Source organism: Ornithodoros turicata, chromosome 4 (genome assembly GCF_037126465.1).
Source record: "Ornithodoros turicata isolate Travis chromosome 4, ASM3712646v1, whole genome shotgun sequence".
In the NCBI taxonomy this organism is placed as follows: domain Eukaryota; kingdom Metazoa; phylum Arthropoda; class Arachnida; order Ixodida; family Argasidae; genus Ornithodoros; species Ornithodoros turicata.
In genome coordinates this window covers 46,085,063-46,109,354 of record NC_088204.1, presented here as the reverse complement: position 1 = coordinate 46,109,354, position 24,292 = coordinate 46,085,063, and the positions used below count along the sequence as shown (strand labels likewise).

The 24,292-nt window shown below is 43.7% G+C and overlaps 1 protein-coding gene across 2 annotated transcripts in view; it reads right to left on the bottom strand.

The window, feature by feature from the left end:
- LOC135391492 (NAD-dependent protein deacetylase sirtuin-7-like) overlaps positions 1–24,292 on the bottom strand; it is a 121,607-nt gene continuing 97,315 nt past the window's right edge. For both annotated transcript variants that reach the window (XM_064621757.1, XM_064621756.1), the window contains exon 8: positions 1–680. In XM_064621757.1, the coding sequence (XP_064477827.1) occupies positions 296–680 (385 nt within the window). In that variant the 3' untranslated portion in view covers positions 1–295. The remainder of the gene's footprint in view (positions 681–24,292) is intronic.

The following is a 24,292-nucleotide window of genomic DNA, read 5'->3' as shown; positions in this document are numbered from 1 at the left end:
CATGATAGGCATCACTTTATGTAGCCCAGCTAAATGTCTAACCACATGAACAAAAGTTTATGTACAGAACCTACATGACATACAGAACTAAGCAAAATATTTCACACAGAAGTTACAGTACAAAATCAGTCATAAACAACATATAATTGCTTGCTTATGGTATTTCCTCCCCTCTCACTTGATAAGCGGCTGTAGTTAAAGCAGGAAAAAGTGCGCTTACAAAAAATTGACATCCATGATTAACAAAAAGAATGTGCGGGTGAATTAAATAACTCCACGAATGCTACAATCTGTGCTATCTCCTGCGTCGTGCCCTCCACTTTGCATAACCCTTGCCAAACCATCCCTTGAGTTTGACTCGCTTCAGCTTTGTAGGTCTCTCATCTTCTTCAGTGGTTTCTCCTTCGCTGGGTAATTCCGTTTTGACGTCCCTCATGCTGTCCTCAGTGTCCGACTGTAAGAGAGAGCCTCTTTCCTCTTTGAGGGAGACGTCATGTTCGTTCTTCCTAGCGTAGCAGTGATCGGTGAAGATAGACTCCTCAAACTCTGTTTTCACCTGGCATTGCATCATAGGTTGGAGGTCCTTTTCCTCACTCAGAATGGCCAGAGGTGCTCGAGAAAAACTCTTTAGCTCTTTCGGTCGTAGTGGAGAGTGCAGCTTGAAAAGGGGATCTTGCTTGCTGGAATAGTAAAGAATTGATATGTTTTTGTACTTGGTTTGCAGAACGAGGCAACTTTGTGACATATTTCTGAAAGCACGATAAGGTATCAATGTTCAAAGTAACATGCTAACATACAACTGCTTCTATGCATAAAGTAGAGTAGCATTCATACAGTGATCTACAAAATGAGGGTATGCATAATTAAATGAAACCAAATTCTTGCTAGTGAAATAAACATCGCTATGCTTTTAGTCATTTCTACTGTGGTAGGAATAAGCTCGGCTATAATGCAGAGACTTGCAGCGTGGTAATATTAGAGAAAAAAGCACTGCCACTTCCATATGCATTCATTTCATCTCAGATATTCCAAGTACCGCCATCCTTCTGCAGAAGGACGTCTCAGGACCTCATGATTAGTGGACATTCATGGCACCATGTTGGTCTAGCAAAAAGTGGGGGGAGAGACCAGTGTTTCACAGAGCCGTAGCAAGCAGGGGCAGCTACAAATGTTAACAGATGATTAAAAGAACAGAAGTAGTTTAAGGTGACTTGCTCATTTACATTCATTTTGTGTTGCCATTCTTCCTCCTCCTGTGAGTGCAGCGCCACACAAACGATATATTATCAGGCATTAGGTTTGCAGAGGAGAGCAAGGAAAACAAGAGTACTGTTGCTATTAATATGACAGTAAATTTAACAAATTGTAACATGACAGGATCTTGAAAGTAACAAGTTACTTTTACTGAATAGTGGCAGTTGAAGGAAAGCAGGGTGTCTTCCAAATTGCAGCTTTCAAATTCCCTGACTCTTCCAGGTTTTCACTGACTATTTAAAGCAAAGACCATTACCAATACAAAAGAAACTTGGCGCGTGCTGCTACATTTTGATACAGATCCCTCATAAAACAGATCGTATTAGTGAGGCTGCCTACTTTTCTGCTTCTGAGCTTACCGTATTGGCGAACTGCTACTCGCGGTCACATTACTGCAGCATGGCCGCTGACCCACTGACCGAAACTTGTGATTCACCGCGCATCATCACGGCACTTGTCTGCATTTTCCCCCCGACTTGAGCTGCATTTTGGCAAATTTTATGATAATCCTCATAATTTTCCAGTCTCATCCAAATTCCCTGCCAATTCCTGGTTGGTAGACATCCTGAAAAGGCACCAGCAGTGGGATTCGAACCTACACCATGTGACTGTCAGGAGCTTGCTACCATTCACACCATGCTAGGTACCCACTCTTCAATGTACCAAGCCACATTGGGAACATGATTCCCACTGAATTTTGGAACAAAAATTCAATGTTATTTCAAGGACCTTTTCAGGCTCGGTCATCATTTTGCCTGGGATGTAAAATGACCAGGGCTTCAACATTTCAGAAAAATATTTGCAAGCTATGGGTTCACACAAAATAATACATGGGGACTGCAGAATAGTGATCTGTTCAAAAACGTGACTGACTGCTCCTGAACATTATACAGGGTGTCCGGCGAAAAAGTGTAAAAAAATCACACACAAAAAAATAGGGGTGATAAAAGCATGGGACTTGCTTTATGAGACTCCTGAAGGATTTTGACACCTACTGTAATGACTTTCGTTAATGTAATTAATTAATTAGTGCAATTTTGCTAATTAATTTTTGAAAAATGCCAAGGAAACGTCACGTTTTTCTGCCGGAATTGGAAAGGCCATGTCTGGAATAGCGTATCGCAGTCAAAATTAGTTGATTTTGCGCACGTTTTTCAGAGAAAAATTGCTACCCGAAAAGCATCCGCAATCCTATTGCAAGTTGGGCGCTCTTGCGGCCTTTGCTTTGCCGCGGATACAAGCTCCGCCCAAGGGCCCTTCCTCTGCGAAGAAAGCAGGAAGAAATAAGCAAACAAAATCGGTAAAGAGGAAGAGTGAAACAGACTGCAATACTGTTATCAATCACCGAAAAACTGAGTCACACTGTTAGGTGATTGATAACAGCATTGCGATCTGTTTCTCAGCCTCAACAACAACAGCCTCAAGTTCTGCACAATACAAGGGCTGCTTCAGATCTTGAGGTGCCCCAGCACCTGTTAGTCCAATTTTACACACTGAACAATTAGAGTTCTTTTATGATTTTTCAGTTCATAAACCCGGTTACATAATAAATTATGGCTTCCATGGCTGGCTAAAATAGGCTTCTGACTTTTCGGATTTATCCGACAATCTCCGACAAACTCCCTCCGATGTTTTTTGCAAAAAATCGAATTTATCTGATAAACTCCATATTTTCAGAGTCGCACGTGGCAGCCTTACGGTTTTTCCGCTTTCCTTGTTCCTTTGTCCCCCTTCTTCCACATCTACTTTTCGATTTCAAACTGATCCAAAAAAGGGGGTCAGAAGTGGTAGCTTCCTTCAGGGTCGCTGGACAAACAAATTGCCCAAAAGGAGGATAGGACACACACTTCTCCCATCTGTTCTACGCATCCTCGACCCTCGTGACTCTACTTGACCCTGGGTACTGGGCTAGTTTGACACAGAACAGTTCTGTGTTCGTCACAGCTGCTACTCATTTTGAGCCTGGGCACCATTCACAGTTTGTGCAAATACTTCAGTAGCTCTGGGTAGTAAAACATCCGTGCGCTATATTGTGTGGTCTCAGTCACTCTTGCACTTCTTTCCTTGCATTGTCTCTGCGACGACTACTTTTTAATCGACGCCGCTCATTTTTCAGACTTTTTATTTCTCCGAGAAACTCAGAATTTCGGAAAAGTTGAAAACTCTGATAAATAGCCTCCGAATTTTCAAGAATGCAAACTCCGAAAACTCAGAACCTAGCAATCAGTTACACTGTTCGATGCAGGTGCACCATCACATTCAATCCCATTCTCCGCAAAGTCAAAAACCTTGCATTTTAATTCCTCCAGACGAGAAAAGGAAGGTTAATCTTTCTGAAATGGCAGTGTCAGATCAGACAGGCTTATTAGATGTGGCTCTGCAGTGGCACAGTCTTGCAGTGTCGTTGCTGCATCAAGTAGGAACACCTCGGAAAACACAACTGTTCGCAGCCCATCATTGTCAACCTTGTGACTGGCCCCTGCCACATTACAGAGGTGTGTGCTTTCAGCCTTGTCAAATATTCAATCGAAAGTACCCTCATCAGGTTCGATAAAAGGGCTTTCACTGATGAAGTATGGCAGACATGGAAGAAGCCAGATAACAGTGGGAGTTGAACCACGCATCTCTCAGTTACTGGTCGAGTGCCTTGACCAATTCGACCACGCTGGCATTCAGTTCTTTGACTGAACACATGATTCATTCATTCATCATTCACCCTGCTTGATTCATTGACTGCCATACTTCAACTGGACAAAAAAGGAGAGAAACTCCGACTTAACATAAAGAAATAACAAGGTTTACTCGGACGTTTCGTCCGTCATGCGACGGACATCATCAGTGCCAAACTGATAGAGATTACACAACCGGTCGGTATTTAAGGAGACAGGAGTATTACTCAGGAAGGGGGCCACGGTTTTCGTTACAAACCGAGGAGTCACCACGTATGTGCCAAGACTATAGAATCTTTCTGGTCCCCATCTTTGTTCTTCAGCCAAGGTCACCGTGTTGTCGAAGTCAAAACAATGCCCCGTATCCCAACAATGCTCTGTAAGCTCCATCTTGAACCGTGTGGCGTGCGTTGTGCTCTTTATGTCCCGCTTATGTTCTTTGAAATGAGTGTTCCGTTTCCTGCCTGTCTCGCCAATGTAGCACGTGTCACAGTCTTGGCATTGTACTTTGTAGACTACTCCAGACTGGTCTTCCGGGGGGACGGGGTCCTTCGGATTCGATATGAGGCTTCGAAGTTTAACATGCAGTTTGAACGTAGTCCTGATATCCAACTGAAGCAAAGCCTGGCGGATAGATTCAGTAACGCCTTAGACATAGGGGATGACAACACGTGTCTGACGGGTGCGGTTCCCGTCCCGCGATCCAGATGCTTGCATGCGCTCGCGAGTGTCCTCGATAAACCTGCGTGGGTAGCCCCGTTTGTCCAGATAATCGGCGATCGTCGCGTCCTCAGAAGCCCGTAACTCGGTGCAGGATGACAACTGTTCAGATCGGTGAAATAACGTTCGTTCCCGTTCGTTCGTTAACGTTCACACTCCGTTTGTGCTCCGTGGGATGGTGTGAGTCAAAACCAAGGAAAATGCCGGTATCACAAGGCTTTTGGTAGACACATGTCTGAATGCCTCCCGAGCTCCTGAGCTGCAGGAGAAAAGGCGACAATAGGTAGCATCATCTAGGTGGTCCTTCTTCTTTAAATTATGTAGGCGGTCAACCAACGAGTGTTCAGATTTCAGAGTTGGATGTGTGTGCGCGTCGATGCAGCTCGGGAGGCATTCAAACATGTGTCTACTTTTTTGTCCAGTTATGTCGTCTCCCTGCTTTTGGAGTATTTTTGCATACTTCAACTGTTCATGTTTCCAGGCAACTTGAGGACTGTGATACGTGTCGGTCTGTATGTTCCAACCTCAGAACAATTTGTACTTTCCATCAGCCTTTCACTGACTATGTCGCATATCTGTGGCCATTACGGCGGCTCAGCGTTGGTGGTGCAGGTGGGATTCTTGAACATTCCTCAGTCACACAGGACCATTTGGCTGCAGAACACTAGCAGTAGCAGCTTCCTTTCTTTTCTCCCCCTGCGACACCCTGGGCGACCCATAATTTGGTCAGGACTGCATCTTTTGCCACAGATGCTCTCTGCGGAGCACATACAACTGTGTGCTCTTCATAGAATGCTTCCCACGACTTTGTTATGAACCGTGGTTCGAAGTGCCTCTCACAAACGTATTCTGTTGATTGGGAAACGTGGTCTTTACGTGGAATCGTGTGTCGCCAATAATAATAATAACGAACTCCAAAATAAACGGGCAACAACTGAAGGCTGCCATGCTTCCCCACACACAGAACAACAAGAAATGGGCCCACTGATCAGTGCTGCGCTCTAGTGACAAGAGAGGGGGGCACATTCCAGCTTTTCACATGACGGCTCTGTGACGGAAGTGCGGCGTACTACAGGACATTGTATTACTACTACGCACAGGACAATGTTATTAGGCACATGGCACATGCTGTATTTGTATTTGCATTGCTTAATTTGTTTCGCACTGACTGGCACTGACAACCACAACACGTGGTATCGGTTGTGCCACACTATTGGCTCGATCCTGCAGCCCACTCCCATCTCCCCCCTGACCTCATTTTGGTGCTGATATTTGAATCTAAGACGACCCCCTGACTTTGGAACATGGAACTTAAAAGAAAAAAAAAGTAGTCTTATATTCGAGAAAATACAGTATTTAATATCTAAGCACTTCCGTACAAAAAATAAAAAATATCCAAGTAGACTGTTAGCCGATGCCAAGCATAGTGGTATCTGTTTCACAGATGAGTTCCCAGACATAATTGTAGCACATTGCAGACATAAAGCAGCTTTCCCATCTACAAGTGAACCCTCTAAGATGTCGTCGCTGTGCTGATCTGGAAGATCTAGCGCACGTCATCCTCCATTGCCCACACTACCAATCTTTTAGAACCACACTTTCAGAGTCTCTAAATGCGATGGACTCTCACCCTCTCACAATGTCAAAAATGCTTGGTCCATGGCCAAAGCCAGTCCACCAACGCTCGGCCCTAAAAGCACTTCTAAACTTTTTGGACAACGCAGGACTTTGGTCCTCACTTTGGGGCGACTGACTATTCCATTCCACCACATTACTGCCAGTGATGGGGTAGACTATCAACTCAAGTCAGACTGAAGTCCGAAGGTCAACAACAATGCTTGTCGATAAGCACCAATACCACTTTTCAGCACAATGGCGGCAACTGCGAAACCGCCATATTGGATGGTACGCTTGGATTGGATTGGTAATAAGAATCTTGGGGGAGACTGCTCTAAAATTTCCTAAACGTATCGCTAGGCGATGCCACGGCAGCAGCAGCAAGCATGCGCTGAGGATTTCGGTGCCACCACCTTTGGGAATCGGGACACCAGCAAAGTTTCTGTTTGGACACGCTGTGGCTATTCACCAGCTTTCGACGCGTTGTCGCTACGACTAACATATGACGCTCACGCAAATGCAAGCTCATATAATGATTAAGCAGGTGCCACATGTGGCAGGGCACAATTACAATCTTCTTTAGTGCAGCTGAGGCGAAATGTAGTTGAATTTAGTGATCGTCGGAGTTATCAGACACCTGTATTATTCAGACTTTTTCTGGTCAACGTCAAGTCCGGAAAATCTGTCGGCTACTCTATATGGTTGTTTAAAAGGTTAGTCAGACAATTTTTCTGGTACTCTACCCATTCTGCGAGCAGTAGTTGTGTTCAATTTGCCTACATGCTGGCCCTTTAAACCACTCCACAGAGGCATTCCGGAACAGAAACTAACTTGTGAGACCCTGGTGAAAAGAGTCATCAAGCTTGTGAAGTAATACTGTACCATGTGCAGAAGAAGCGTGTTTTAAGCATGTGCAGAAGAACTCTTCCTTTTAGAATACTCTAAGAGATTTTCCTTTTTGTGAATGTGTGCAGGTTATTTGTGACTTTGCCTTTGTATTTCATTACTTGATCTTTAAAGGGAGACTCTGCACCAAAAGCGTTTTGAAGTAACAGTGCGACATCAATCCGTAACCCCAACAAAACTGAATACCCTCTGGATGTCCAAATAATGTCTGCATTCAGATACGTGGACAATAATGGATTTGCACGTCCGATGGATATTTGAGTGATATCCATCGGACGTAGGAATCCGTTAGGACATTATTCATACATCCAGAGAATATTCAGTTTGTCGGGGAATGTATGATGTTTCAGTGAACACAATTTCTCATCCCCAGGATAATTAGAAAACCAATATTTTCCTTTAAGTGATTTGGCACCCTCAACGGAAGAGCGGTCCAGCAACACTGGGATTCACCTCACACGTATTCTTTGTGTGCGCATATCTGTAGGTTCGGTTCTCCCGGTGGCTGGTATACTTTATAACGAAATCAAGGAAGCAGATGACTCATCATCCATGTCTCACGAAGAAGTTTCCAAGCATGTGCCCGACACTAAGCAAACAGCCGAAGGCCCACGCGAGCCTACCTGTGATATCACGTAGGGTACAGGAGACCAGAGAGGGAGCCTCCAGGAGTTTCTTCTGAGCTCTTTTGGCAACTAACGAGTCCCCAACTGTCAAGCCAGCTTGGTTTCTCATTACTAAAGAATGTACCGAACTTATCTATGCAGTCACTATAAGAAGTTCGAATTGTCACGGAGCCTCCCTTTAAATAACCTTTATTTTTCAGCTATTGTAACTAGACATGTCACGAACCTCTGGAGGTTCAAATTTGCAAAAGTTCGCGAAATTCAAACCTTTCTTTGGAAAATTCGAAAAAGTTCGCAGAGTTGGACTTCGACTGCGCATGCACGCCGGTCTCCTTACCAGAAGTGGAAGCATTTGTTTCACAACTTGAGAAGCCGCCAAGTAGTTGCGGTATATTTAGATTATGGCGTTGTAGAGGATGTGGTGTTCCTCTACATGAGTCCTGATCGGCGATGATGGAATGTCCCAGCGGGCAGATGGTCATGGCCTCACGCGAGGACGGTGCCGGTAGAACTGGCTGGCAGGTGCAGTGGCACGTGCCAGCACAGGCACGCCTTCGTCGTCCGCCACAGCGTTCTATATTTTTCTGTGTGCTATATATTTATTATTACACTAGCAAAGTGGAGAGAAAAAGGTGGATTGGAAATCTGGAAAGGACCAAGTATAATGCACCTGCTGGCACACCTGAGATGCTGCCAGACAACAACTGGGTAATTCCATTTTAAATCGACCAAGGTCTGCCGATGACATCTTTTGATTGCAGTGAAAAAAATCGATGTTGTAAATGACCTTGAGTGAAGACGAAAGCAGGGTCCCGGGGACTCCTACGATCAACCAGTTCACAGACGGAGAGGGGGTAAGGTGGCACCATCTTCGCGACGTAATTTTTTCTCGCGATTTTGCAGCCTTACTGATGCCACTTCATTCGCGTCACAGCCCCTATAGCTAGCACATGTAAAGTCTGGGCACTCTAGTATACCTGTACGGAGTGAAAACGGTGTCACTTTAAAGGGACGCTGAAGAAAAAATGCCAAAGTCAGCAGATATGACAAAAATTGCACGTTTTCTAGCGCTCATAGCTCCTCGACGACAAATCACATATTCATAAATGAAGGATGCTTTGAATGTGCAATCTTTCCTCTGTCGTTCAATATACAGAAAACCATTCTAATCCGTTTCGTTGCCGAAAGAGATGTCAGTAAAGTTAGGTGAGAGCAGAAAATTGCCGATGTTCGGTATGGCATACCTCAGCCCCTGCAATACTTATTCAAATAATTTTGCGGTTACTGAAAGGCCAACGTATCCCCTAAATCCAGCTGCAAAAATATGTTGCACTGTTTTAGTAGGGTGAACGCAGCGCATTTTTCTCTGTGCCCAGGTCTCGACGTTGCGGCCTTCACTCCGACTCCATTTTCGAGTGGCACGCCATCGCGCGTTTCCCGTTTCACAGGGCCTTCGGTCTCTCTGATGTTGCATTGATTCCCGCTGACGACACTTAGTTGTGGGCATGTCCACTTCGGCATTCTTATTTACGTGCAACCCTTGTATATGCTGTTGAGAGACCAACTGATGGTGTCTGTCCATTATGCCGCAGTGACTGAGAGTGGAGTACTGACTGACGTTATGTAGCTGAGTATAGCAACAACTTTTGAAACAGTTTTGTCAATGCTGCACAAGGTGTGAATTTTTTAATTAAATTTAAATTTGGGAAGCTCTGCCAGTGGCTGATTGCTGGAGGTGCCGTCTTTATTACAGCCGCTTTATTACAAAAAGAAGTAACAAAAACTGTCAGCCCACACTGCATAGGTATCATGCCTTTCTGCGATGAAAATTATCCTGACATCTATTTGTGACATATATTAATAAAAAAGAATGAACCACACGTTCTCACGACAAGGGTTCGCCTGGTCTGGCGTGATGCAACCTTCCTCTTTATTGACCAAATCCTGTCTAAGTGAACAAATAACGAAGGGGCTGAGGGGATGCATACGCTACCTATGCAATGTAGCCGGACAGTTTTTGTTACTTCTTTTTGCAGCTGTAATAAAGACGGCACCTCTAGCAATAAGCCACTTGGTAGCACTTCCCAGTACAGAATTTTTAAGCACACACCCTGTGCAGTATTAACAAAACTGCTGCAAAAGTTGTTGTTATACTCTGCTACATATCACGAGTCAGTATTCCGCTCTCAGTTGCTGCGGCATAATAGGCAGACACCATCTGTTGGTCTCGCAACGGCATATAAAATGGTTGCACATAAATAAGAATGCAGACGTGCACATGTCCACGACTAAGTGTCATCGGCGGGAGATCGAAGGCCCTGTCAAATGGGAAACGTGCGATGGCGTGCCACTCAAAAATGGAGTCAGAGTGAAGGCCGCAACGTCGAGACCTGGGCACAGAGAAGAATTCGCTGCGTTCACCCTACTAAAATAGTGCAACATATTTTTGCAGCTGGATTTAGGGGATACGTTGGCCTTTCAGTAACTGCAAAATTATTTGAATAACTATTGCAGGGGCTGAGGTATGCCATACCAAACATCGGCAATTTTCTGCTCTCACCTAACTTTACTGACATCTCTTTCGGCAACGAAACGGATTAGAATGGTTTTCTGTATATTGAACGACAGAGGAAAGATTGCACATTCAAAGCATCCTTCATTTATGAATATGTGGCTTGTCGTCGAGAAGCTATGAGCGCTAGAAAACGTGCAATTTTTGTCATACCTGCTGACTTTGGCATTTTTTCTTCAGCGTCCCTTTAAAGTGACACCGTTTTCACTCCGTACAGGTATGCTAGAGTTCCCAGACTTTACATGTGCTAGCTATGAGGGCTGTGACGCAAATGAAGTGGTGTCAGTAAGGCTGCAAAGTCGCGAGAAAAAATTACGTCGCGAAGACGGCGCCCCCTTACCCCCTCTCCATCTGTGGACTGGTTGATCGTAGGAAGCTCCGGGAACCTGCTTTCGTCTTCACTGAAGGTCATTTACAACATATATTTCTTTCAGTGAAATCAAAAAATGCCATCGGCGGACCTTGGTCGATTTAAAATGGAATTACCCAGCTGTATTTTCCTGTGCGTCGCTTGTTTTGATAATATGCGATTTCAAACTACTCCAAAGCAGACACGCATAGACGACATAACGGGTAGGTTTGACAGATGCGGGTGCATTATTACAATCTCGGTCACACTTCCTGTGGTTATAAGAACTGTTGTTTTCAATAAAATTTCAGTACTTGCTACTGAGCACCTGCGTGGTGTCGTCCTTTCTCGGTCCCTGTCATGCTGCGCCCGTTTCCACGACCTACTACTATACTAGAGACCTGGACATCCACAAAGCTTGCAGCACTGGGGTAGTAGTTCTGGCAATCGCCGCTTCGCTATGAGGTTTAGCGCTAGCTCGTACTATTCATTACCATGTGACTTGCTGAAACCGTGGCAACGTATGGTGGGCTGGGTTCACAATGACGAAGCAGCAAGAGAGAGAATAGCGCATGCTTAGCAACAGCTTGTGTAGCCCTGTGTAGCAGATGAAAGACAATGGCAAGGATGCTAGAGTCATTCTCTCTCCCCAATAATGCTCTGTGGCGATTGCAGCGGTCACTAGCGTAACTAACACATGACTTGGCTCTCCCATAGGCGAATGCCAGTCTTCCAGGTCTCTAGCATAGAGTAGGCCGTGCTCGTTTCATTGTGAACTTGTACTGACTAGACAATCCAATGCTTTGTAAAGTTTGACAGTTTTCCTTTCTTCAGATATTTCAATTTGAAGAGCTATATTAGCTACAGAATTTTAAGCCAAACCTGGGAACTTATGCAAACCTCTGCGAACCAGACTGAAGTTCAAAGGTTCGTCGAACTCTTGTGAACCACCATGTTCGACTGCGAACCTCAGGTTTCCAAAAAGTTTGTGACATCTCTAATTGTAACCCTTCATCTTCAGCAGAGCAGCATATCTTATTCACACTGCAATGGCTACTCTGTGCAGAAGACTGTTACAACGACTGTTAACTGATTTAAGAGTACATGAGGGACTGTGAGCCATCCAAGAAGTGATAGCCTTCAATCAGCTATCATCAGGTCAATGTAAAACTTACCAAGAACATAAAAAAACAATTCCAAACAATTTATGAGTAAATGACACGCTGTGTAAATGGCTACACAGCTCCACAATAATGAAAATTCTATTAGTACTTGTCAGCGAAAAGCTAGGGTACCATAATCACTGTCTACAAAATTCTCTCCTTGCAAAGCCAATAATGAAAAAGAAATGAAAAAAAAAAAAAAAAAACAATTCGTAAGAAACAACAAAAAGAAAACAAAGGAGAAGGGTAGATGTCACCAAAGCTACTCAAGCATGTCGCCAACGACCACCATCTCAGCTTCACTTTTTCAAAGGAAAAGCCCTTAATAATCAAGTGACCAGTAACTAAAGCCCTTAGCTTTGCGCGAAATCCCACGGAAGTGAAGATTTTTCGCGGAATATTGTTTTTGCGCAGAAATTCGCGGAACTGACAATATCCCGTTCGGATTTCTAAGTTTTCATGCAGTTTTCATGTTTTGGGGGAATTTTCTTCATGAACTGTAAAAACAAGAGCGAAAAGCACAAGAAACAAACGCGGTGCTAACGGTGAGGAGCATCAGCGTTGTGAAACTTGAGGAAGCAGGGGCCGTCACGTGGACAAGGAGACAACCAACCACAGTCACGAAAACTCACCTCGTAGGCGCACAAGCGGGTGGCGGCTGTGAGGAACGCCGCATAACCCATCACTTGGACGCTGCGCGGTGCGCAATGTCACAGTTTTTTGTAAAGCTTGTGCAAAATCTGTTGATCACAGACGAAAATCAACGATCAATGACCACCTAGCTAGCGGGAAACATCGCGTGAACGCCGACAAGCTGAAACGGGAACAGGTGCAGCAGTCAGGTGATGACGTAAACGCAAGGTTACAAACCCTGGAAACAGTAGTGAAAAGCAAGCTAGGCAAAGAAGACGTGGTAATGGAATTCCTAGAAGCCCTAACCTCCGCCAATATTCCGCTGGAGAAGGTGGACAACCCCAAACCTAGAAGCTTCCTCCACCGGCGAGTGACTATTACTCCATACCTCATTCTGGCGTGCTTCGTGTTCCCCAGCTGTTCGAAAGACATGTAGCTGCTCTGAAAAACATATTGAGAGGATGAGACAATCGATGCGAGGATCGACTGTTTCTGTAACAGCGGACGAGACCACCGACGAAATGTCGAGGTCTGTCGTCAATGCTCTCTTCGCGAAGCCACCGAGCAATGTGGGCAAACTCCTGAAGCCAATCCTCGTCGAACTGCAGTTCGTTGAGGAAGTTAACGTGGGTACCATCAGCCCCATCGTAGCCAAGATGGTGACAAGGTACGGCATCAAGTTCGAAGACATCATGGCTTTCATAAGCGGGAACGCGCGCTGAGTACATGATCAAGGTGTACAAGCAACACGTCTGACCCTTGCGCTAAAATTCTGTACACATTACTTGTGTTGCGCATACAGTGAACCTCGTGGGAGGCACTATGCAGAGCTCTTTTGGACTCGTTGACCAGTTGTAACGAGAAAAGCTTTCAGATTGTCAAGCAGCAAACATGCTTTCTACAAACAGTGTCTGGAATAGTGTGGTGCACAAGACTCTAAGACACCCCCGGCGCCAGTCAACACACGGTGGAACTCATGGCTAGAGGCTGTCGAAGTATATTCGGCATATATTGAGCACTACCCTTCTCTGTTAACAAAGGTTCGAGAAAAGTATGGAGACACAGCGCAAAGTTGGCTTTCTTCAACAGCTACTTGGTGAGCAACACACAGAATTAAAGTACAGCATGCGCTGCATCAGCGTTTTTGGGAAAAAGACTCCAAGCCTTCTCAAGGCTGCCGAGAGCCAACAGATCATAAAGCCTACAATGCTCAAGAGAGAAACTGATGTTCTGAAGCTGGCTAACCTTTTCAGTGACTTTCATCTTTCAACCTACAATGCTCTCTTAACACTGTGGGGCTATTATAAGGCTGCAGCACAAGAGGACTTCGACAGCCGAATGCTGGTTGAAAATGTTCCAGCAATCGAAGCTTTCCACATTTTTAGGAAACTAAAAGATGGAATTAAGAAAGCTGCTGATAAAGCAGAAAAATACTTGGAAGGATCTGACACCTGGAAGTTTTTGAAGTTCATAACGTGTTTGGACCCAGATCACTTCACAGTGCCATTCCTGGACTTGCAGCTCACTCAGCTATTCTGTCTGCTGAATGGCAGTTGTACCTTAAAAGTGCAGCCAAGTTGCAGGCCAGTGACAACCCTCTTCCTCAGTTCCTTTCAAAAGAAACACACTGTGGCCCAAATTTTGACATCATGAGCTTCCGGTTCAGAATGAAAGAGCTTATGCCTGCTTTAGCATCGATTGCTTTGCCGTATCTGATGCTGAAAGGTCGTTTAGCCAATATGGGGGACATTGTCTAGAAAAAAGAGAAAGGTACTCACTAAGCAATCAAAACACAAAATATCTATTAATGCTAAAGCACAATAGCTACTTGGACTTCTAAATCAGCTAGTTCCGACTTATACTGTTGTTTTTCCTTTGTTTATCTGGAACCTAAAGACAGCCCTGCTTAGTTGGCATATTCTAAGTCAAGAGGACAAATAAAATAATATTTTGTGCAGGCCTAGTTCATTTCCAGAGCTGCGGAAAGTTGCCGTGGAATTCAGTTTTTTCCCCACAGACACTCGCCGATTTTGACATTCTGCTCCGCGGAATAACAAATTTTTTTTTACCGCAGAAATTTAATGGCTTTACCACCAAACTGACTGTGTAATGTCTCCTAACATTCAAGAAGCCAGATTGTCCGCACATTCGCCTCCAGCAATGACAAGTCTCCATTCGTTTTCTTCATAAAACTAACACTATGACTAACTAACCAACTATTGAGCTCTTTCAAGTACTCTTCCCCTCAGCCTTGTGAATAAAGGCTTTCAAATGGAGTCTGCACTGGTGTACATAGTATCTGCTTGGCATGCTATACATGTGCATTCCCTCAGTCCTCTCGCAGTCGACATAACTAAGTCTAGCACAGGTGTGTATGATTTCTCTGACAAGACAAGGTTGTTGTTACCCTATTCAGGTACGGGTCCTATGCTAATGCACAATGAAACACCATTAGCACCTTACTTTGATACATTACGATGACGTCCTCAGTTGTTGTTGTTTTTTTCTGTCAAAATGATTATGAACACATTACAGTTAGGAAGGGCTACAACATGACATGATCAAAACACAAGCTGTCATATTTGAACATGCTCTTTGGTAGCTTCCATAATGTTGATGTTTACGTCAGCACACATTTATGGGAGACTGTACAGTATAATTCATTGAAAGTCCTGTTTAAGCAAGTTATTTCCAATTTTCATGGTCCCCTAAACACTGGTGCATAGTAGTTTGGCTGTATTTACACAGCCCCTCTTTAATACAGTGGATTCATAAGTTCACAGAAGCTTCAGCACTGATATGTCAGCAGCAATTAGATGTCAGGTTGAGTGCATTTTAATACCCTTCAGCAAATCTCGTGTGTGACCAAGTGGGGAAAGGAATGAAAGATGTCAAGTCATGTGGCTTTTTGCAGCACACTGTATTGCTCTTGTGTATTGTCTCTCATGCTTGTTGCAAGCAATTGTTGCTTTGAAAGGGAGACTTCGGACCAATCTTTGAAAAAAATTGTTACATAACGCTTTTGGTACATATCGGCCCTCAAATATCAGCTATGGGCATGGTTTCCCTCTTACTCAATGTATTATGCGGAAATATCAGCTAATCTCGATCGAAACCACATTTGGGGGTGAGGCGGCCTGAACTTCCCTTTAAAGAACGCCCGCACGAAGCCGACGCATGATGTCGCAGAGTATGTAGAAGCAAGAAGCAACAGAAGTATGCGTGTGTCAAGGCTGGTCATAGCGGTTTAGAAGCGTCAGCGTAGTGTCCGTCAGTGTTCTGTTATGGGTTCAGGCCATTACGAACCTGTATCCTTTTCGTCTGACTCGGATGAGTGTGACAAAGCTTCTTCGGAGCCACCGTTGGATGCTGACATCAACATCAGTGTTGCACAGGTGTTTGCTGCGTATGACAAGTCTGCCTTCAGAGCCTCATCTACGATCTATATATTTTTAGTCGTACCAGACTTGTGTGGATTATCAAAGGAGCTAATATTTGCACTACCTTGTATATTCACACCTCTCTGAGTCTTCTTTTTGCATTCGCACTCCGTTGAGTTAGCATAGGAGCACCCAAGAAGAGCGTAGGAACAGCGTGGCTCTACAACACTTTTCGTTCTTTGAAGAAAAATAACTGGTGCATCAGACGTGCTCTGATGTTGAACATTTCAGATTCGAAATGGTCGGACCATATTCTGCTCTGTGTCGAATCATTCCAATCTTCTGGAGCGCTGCCTCCCACTCAAGGCCATGCCTGTTTCATCTCCCGGAAAATGAAAATAAGCAACACCAGACGTAGAAATAGACTTGTTGCCACAAATTTTGATGAAACACACTCTCACAACCTTTTTTTATCACTGTCATTGTTGTTTAATCGCACATTTCAAAAATAATTTTTTGCGATGTCTGCAACATTTTTTAGCAGAGATATTATGTAACTGCGTTTGAGACATGTCAATAATCGTAAAAGTAACAGAAGCCTGCAACCGATTTTGTTCTGAAGTCTCCCTTTAAGGGACTGTCGCATCCGGAAACGTGTATGAGACTGATACAGTAATATTTGGAACCACTTCAGTCTACTTGCCAAACTTCCGAAAACAGCTTACATAATAAATAAATGAGTTTTAAAGATTCGCTCACCCTCTACAGCTAAGGAAGCCCCAGTGATATTAACATCATGATGAATGGGAGCGCAGCAGAGGACATTGTCTCCGAGTTTGTCTGCTTTGTGTTTGCAACAAAATACAGTGGCAGACTGATTTTTCGGACGCTGATTATTCGGACTCGTTCGGTACTTAAGAACCTATGGAACTGTATCCTTCACCACAGGATTAATAAATTTTTGCTACCATTTTCCAGACTCAAATGCTTGTGGACGAGCACAAATATGACTACATTAGCACCAATCCGACAAATGCGAGAGCACTAGAGTGACAAAAACCACCAATACGACAAATGCAAGCGGATATCATCACATGCAGGTGCTACATGTGGCAGGGCACAATTATTGACTTCTTTAGTGCATATGGGATGGGACTTAAAACATATAAACCTGTTAGAGAATGTTTAGAAACATTTATCTATAATTCCTATGCCAAAGACTCATCAATAACAGCGCTGTACGAAGCCCTCTTGAATTCCCCCATCAGCTCTTCGGAGAAAACTCAAGCAATTGAAATTGTTGCCTAACATTGTTTACGACAAGATTGGGTGAAAGATGGACGATTATTTGACATATAACTCCAGTCGCTTGACGAGACAGAAACACGGCAAGCTCATCTGTGAGCTTTGGTCGAGAAAGAATGTCTTGTATTTCTCATTTTCCCTCGCACAGTGCGCGAGTGGAATGATTTCCCAGTGGATGTTACAGAAATTTATTGTGCATCCTCATTTTCATTGGCTATCAAGTGTTACCTTAGTATTCCTGTTGAGTGAATTTAGGTGTCCTGTTTTCGTTCTGCCCTGAATAGTATTCCTGTTCAGTGAACATGTGTGTCGTGTTATCATTCTGCTATTGCTTTATTGTTAAGCCTTTTTTAATTTTTTTATTTTTTGTGTGTGTGCAGAGCTGTCATTGACTAGTACTTATTCTGCTGTTAGCTGATAGTTATCATTGTGCATATCTTGTTTTTACCTGCCTTGGCTGTCAACTGACTGCCGGCAGTCTTCAAACATAGATAAATATTGAAAAGCGAATAGCAGGAAGGGACAAAGACAGGAACCACACGAGCCAACTGCTGAGTAGCAGTTGGGTGGCTGTCAGCAGTTGGTTCGTGTGGTTCCTGTACTTGTCCCTTGCTGCTATTCCTTTTTCAATATGTACTGTTATCAACTACCTCGCCTTTTGATGCTCAGTCTTTAGTGCAGTTGAAGTGAAATAAAGTTTAATTGTGTGATCGTCTGATTTTTCAGACTGCAGCATCATTGAGATTTTTTCTGGTCACCGTCAAGTTCGGAAGATCGGTCAGATACTGTATACTAAGTGAAACGTCCTCAATAAATACGCCAGCCATTGCTTACCACTGCAAGTTTTGACACGACCATGTCGCATGGAATATGGTGTTACGCTCCTGGATGTGCAAACATGTCCGTTGCTAATCCAGAAGTGACATTCAACAAGCCGATCACAGACTTGCCGCGACATGCAGATGCCCTCCCTCCCACCCACTTGTCGTCCTGTGGCCATTTCTTGATTGGACTTGTCCGTGCCAAAGGGCACTCCCTGAATGGCCTTGTTCGAGTGATGCTTTGAATGCGAGTGAATGATGTGAGAGGGAATTCCGGTATACTCTCAACATCTGTCTTCTGCTCTTGCTATGCATTGCCTCAACTTGTACAGAAACTCAGAGAGTTGAACCGAACCCGAACCGAAAACCGTTATTAACCGTTATTTTTGGCCGAACCGGAACTGAACTGAACCGAAAGAGTCGAAACCATCTTGGAGCTGAACCGGAACTAAACCGGTAAAAAAAATACTGGTTTCTGGTTCAAATAACGGTTTACACGGAATTAAGTGCGAAACCTTGGATGTTGTGCATGAACACAAAAACTATTTTTCGTATTTTTTCTTCATTTATTAGGTTCGTAGACATCCTCTTGCTTGCCGAAAAAGTCGTGCCCTCCCAACAATGATTTGGATCTTCTCGAGTCACGAAATAGCAACAGATAGTAACTTAAAACTGCTAGGACTACTAACGTCTAAAGACATACACATAAATATATATAGGAATTAGATATCAACAGGAAATGAGGGACAGTTTTGGGTAGCAGTCAATAAGTGACATATTATAATAATATACTAATCAGAGTCAGCTATACACAGTCCACCCTAGCAGCAGAAATGACCGCTGGTACATAGAACCGTCAATGGGAAACTGACACTCTCCTGTGACGTTTGCGTCAGAAACAGGCACTGCACTTCAGGATCAGTCCGTTTGTAAGACAAACCTGTCAGTTTTTCTTCAACAGCGCTATGTCTTCGAGATCATCTCTACCGTTATCGCAGGCATCCTGATAAATGCGAATGCGCGGACCAACCGACGTATATGTCGTCGGCTGTGCGACCTTCGGTCTTTCAAATATTCTCCCCTTCCTTTTTCTTCTTCTGTTCTCTTGTACGTAGTACATTGCGAAAGCAAACTACCTGAGCTCAGCTCTAGCACGCATTCGTGTGTACAACGCTGCAGCGTGATTCCCAACGTGTGCACGTGTGAACTTACATAAGCCCCTTATACGCTAGCCACACTGTAAACTTAATGAAACGGAATGCCGGTAAGTTCACCTCCACACCAACTATCATCTTGTGTGGCGTCGTTCTCTCCTGGCTTGTTGAAAGCAGGGGCGTGTTGAAAAAACGGTGTCATTCGGGATGCTGGTTGGTCAGGAGGTGAAGTTACTGTGATTTCGTTTATTAAGTTAGCCCGGGCGTGCCTATAGGGTACTAGAAAGTAAAGCACCGGCCACACTCACGCTGGTCAGAATGAAAAGAACATGCCAAGTTGCCTTTCTTTGTGGATTTAAAATAAAAGAAGCAAAAACGACCGTACTGACACAGTATCTAAAAATCGCCAGTGGCTCTAAAATGAGCTGAAGTGTCTGTTTGCACTTGCTTTGTCTTTGTTCCACAGACACTTCACTCTAACGCCGAGCACGGCGGCGGTCAATGCTGACACAATAACGTGCCCTTTAGTACACGTAATGTCCCGGAGCTCACGATCGCACCATTCCAATCCAATTACATACCATGAAGCGTCGTTATCTGATTAACGTGTAATCGCGATTCTGACTCGTAGCGAATAATTTCAATTACTTAAATGACTTAGGCCAAGGTAGGAGGTTTGGTTGACTGTTATTCCTGGTGAGATTCTACGAACAATCCAGTGGGTGAGTTAACCTCCGCGACCTGAGCTATACGTGAGGGGAAACTCAACCCAAACGAGTAATTCATGGCTATGCTCCTCTTGTAACCGCTACTAATCTTGTCTTTCATATCGCACAAACTCTTTCCAAATCCTGAACGACTACTGACGCTTTCCTGCCCACTTCAAGCACCGTAACACACATACGGAAGCTTGTTTTAACCTGCCTGTTGTGCTTCATTCGCACCCGTCGCCCCTGAAACCGGAAAGAACCGGTTTGAACCATTATAATTGCTTTCTGGAGCTGAACCGGAACCGAACCCTTATCGCCGAACCTAAACCCGAACCGGACCGTTAAACGTTTCGGTTCGACTCTCTGCAGAAACTACTCAACTAATTCATGTGAGATTTCTGGCATTATGGACAGTATTGAACTAGGAGCAAAACGGCACTGTAGTTTCGGAATCAACCGGGACATATGAGACAGTCGCTTTAAGTGCATTGCTTAAACTTGTTTCCATTCTGAGTCTTCGTCATCTTTAGAGGTGAGTATGGGTACCACAGATACCAGTGCAGTTCTGTGATTTGCGGATAAAAATTTACTGTCAATGTGGGATGCGTGTAAACCTGCATTACCCGCACCCACTAAACTAACCTTTTGCCACCCTAAGTTACTACTAATCTTAGCATTTTCTTAAGTTTTCATTGACAAAAATACCTGCAAAAGTAAACTTCTTCGCATATCCCATGGTCATCTGACATTTCACCTTTGGCTTTTACTTAAATGCCTGACAATTTCTACATCGAACATTACGCCAAACAGCCAACACTCATGGAAATTCCTAGTTTTTGTTTTGTTTTCAACTAAATTCAAACCGGCAACAAACAAGCCGATCATCTCACAATATCACAGTCAGATGGGACTACCTGTTACCACGTCGATTCTCTTCCCATGCAGACTCTAAAAAGAGGACTTGACCACATGATACGATTGGAAATAACCGTCACTGTAGGCGATATTGTTCCCTTACCTGATTCATTTCACAGTTTTTCTGTTTGCAAGTAGAAATTTGGTGACGCACTGCGTTGCAGATAAAATGCTGGTGTACCTGCACTGCATTTGCGGGTATCAGAGGTGGGCAAATGCCCTCACGATCTTTGCCCTCACGTCAATTTTCATCCCGGATGTTTTTCCTCACCTCACCTCACCTCATTTTGGGGGGATTTCGTTCCTCACCTCACCTCAACGTCCTTTAAAATTATTTTCCTCACCACACCTCATTTTTGGGGGATTTTGTTCCTCATCTCACCTTCCTTTTAAAATTATTTTCCTCACCTCACCTCAATTTGTTTCTGAAAAGTTTTCCTCACCTCAACCTGCTTTCTGAAGTATTTTTCTCACCTCACTTCACCTCACTTCACCTCTACCTTCATTCTAAGGTATCTTCCTCACCTCAACCTTCTTTCTAAAATATATTCACTTGTTATAATTTTTGCCATTTTCACTTCACAATTGCTCTTTCAAGAGTGGCATCACTCATAGCCACAGTTGCTTCGCGGCTTTTCACCTAACTTTATTGCCGTACTAAAAGCTCAATGGTTCAACTTGTTGCAATACGGAACATATGCCAGTATTTGCACTTATTGCACTTAAAACGCGTGTTGTTGCCTCCATTTCTTACATCAGTCTCTGATAAGGTCATTGGCTGTCTTGTACTATCGTTCCAAATAATACGTGAAAGACATCTGCTTACAGACTGACTAGTTTGGCTTTGTTGAAATCTAAACACATAAAGCACACGGAACTATATTGACTTGTTCATGTGTCTCACATCATGTACGTGACTCAACTGACTAGTTTGATTGTATTGAAATCTAAGCTAGATACATAAGCACACATAAGCTATATTCACTTGTACGTGCATCTGACCTGAAACGTCTATCATGTATCTGACTCAACTGAAAGTCCGAAACAACAGGCTTACATCGAACACATTTTAGTGTAGAGAGCCTATGCTCACAGTACAAAAACATTTCTGCTACATTGGTAATAGAAAAAGCTGGCTCTCAGTGCCCTTTTAAGAGGTCGCGTAATTGAATATAGCCACTCCACATCTCCTCAACCTCCCTCTCAAAATTTTTTCGTCACCTCACCTCAATCTCAATTTCAGAAAATTTACCTCACTCACCTCACCTCACTCATCCTCACCTCAATAAGGGTGAGGGCATCCTCACCCTCATTTGCCCTCGTAAGGATGCCCACCTCTGCCGGGTATACCCGCATCACACACTGTGGGTTGCGGGTGCAGGTGGCACATCTATGGTTGTGGTGCAAGTACGAATTTGCCTATCTGCACTCAGCTTTAGTCATCTTCCTTATGCCAGCACACCGATTTCTGCATTTTCGGTATGTTGTGTAACAGACACAGAACACACAGTTCCTCAATAGTCAAGACTTTCACCAACAGTGCCCTGACCTGAAACTGATAATTTTATGGAGGAACTAGGGCTGTGCGAGTAGCAAAATTTTCAAGTTCGAGTCGAGTAGTTGGCGTTCCATTAAATGATAGGTAATGTGTAGAAGCAGGAAGATAGATATAAACTTTCAAGCTACTTTAGCGCCGCCTTTTGGCCAACTTTCCTTTAAAAATGTTCTTTTGTGCTACAGTTGACAACAAAAAATGAAATGAATGATTATAAGAGCTTTATGGAAACAATGTGCCACTTAAAGACAACATTGCTAAATGAATATTGCAACCATAAAAGATTTACAACTTATGGGTAGGAAAACTGGTCTTTCTACAAGGTGCGGTTTAACCCTTTCCTTATCGTCGCAAAAATGGCCATTTTTGGGTGGTTTGACAAATATTTTTTGTGGCTGACAGTATCACTTCAAAATATGTTGCTATATAGGAAAATGTAGCCAAATCAATGCCCTATCGAATGATGTAAGTTTCATAAACAAAGCTATCCATGTATTTCCGAAATTGATTTTGGGACACCAAAAAATTGGTGCAAACAGCAGAAACCTCATGAATATACGCCTGTATCTTGAAGAAAAATATCAATCTACAAGTTCTAAAATATACAAAATTTACAAATATACAAAATACAATCTTTGTCAGAAATAATATCTGAAAATATCAACCCTCTGGATCAAGAAGTTCACGAGTTGCGGAAAATAACGTCAACACTGCATGTTGTTCATGTAACTGAGTGACAGAGTTCATTGAAGGAGTAAAACGGAAATTAACATCGTAATTTCCGCTGAAAACATTAGTTTCAGGCTCAACTTTCCTGTTGTACCACATATTGCTATTTCACCACTCTTCCATTCCTCCCGGTTAGTTTTGAGACAGGAAGAACAGCAATAGTGCAAGTTATACATGCCCACACGTGCAGGACAAAAATCTGATTGTCTATCACCTTCAGAGTCGTTATTTGCGTTGTAATAAACGAAATCGAATCCAAATATGCTTCAAATGCGAGTAGTGCGCATTTGCGAAAGAGGTCTGCTGCGGGAACGCGACGCCGCAACCAAAAGATAGGATCTCCACACTGCCTCCTTGGCGCAGGGCCAACTTCATAAATCGCTACCACAAAGAAAAGATAAAAGTGAAGATGGAACTCATTGTGTAGTGTTTATAGTATCCTACGAATGTGACCACTTGTCCAAATCTACTTTAGGGACCAAGTAGCGCCGCTCATAAAACGTCGATCACCGGTGATCGACTCTTTATGGGCGCGGTAAGGAAGCGTTCGTACCGGAAATTTTCGTAAAGTAGTCCTACACAAGGCTTCCAGCCCTTTTCGGTTGTGTGCAGATGCACTTTCTTCACTCTTGTCAGACATCTCTTGAGTTTTATGAACCAGTAGAACCGAAACAGAATCACCCGCCGAAGAAACGAAACTACGAGATGCGCTCCTCCTCCTCCCATGTCGGATACGCTTCCGCGGGCGCGACGCCTCCATGGCCAGCAGTAGCCAGTTCAAGCCGGTTTGCCATTCACAGCCACTACTCAGTCTGTAGCCAGATCGAGGTTAGCCGAAGCTAATAGTGAAAACAAGATGGCGGAATTGTGACAGCGATCACGGCTGCACCAAATGCGTGTTTCCAAATGGTGGAATCGTTGCGACAGGTTATATCTTATATGTGATGGATTTTAATGTGGATCTAACGCGAGCTCGAAACGATATCGAGTACTCGAAAGTTCACGAGTCATCATTTGTCGAGTTCGAGTCGAGGGGATCACTCTGGTTTACACTTCGCAAAATAAACTTCGAGAATAAACTCCTCAAAATAAATCACGAAAAAATCCACGGTGTAAAGATAAAGCCGTAAAAATCAACTTTTGCGATACAAACGCTTCAGATTCAAACTTTCAAAATAAATCGTCTCTGATTGGTCGACAGCCACGGCAGCCTC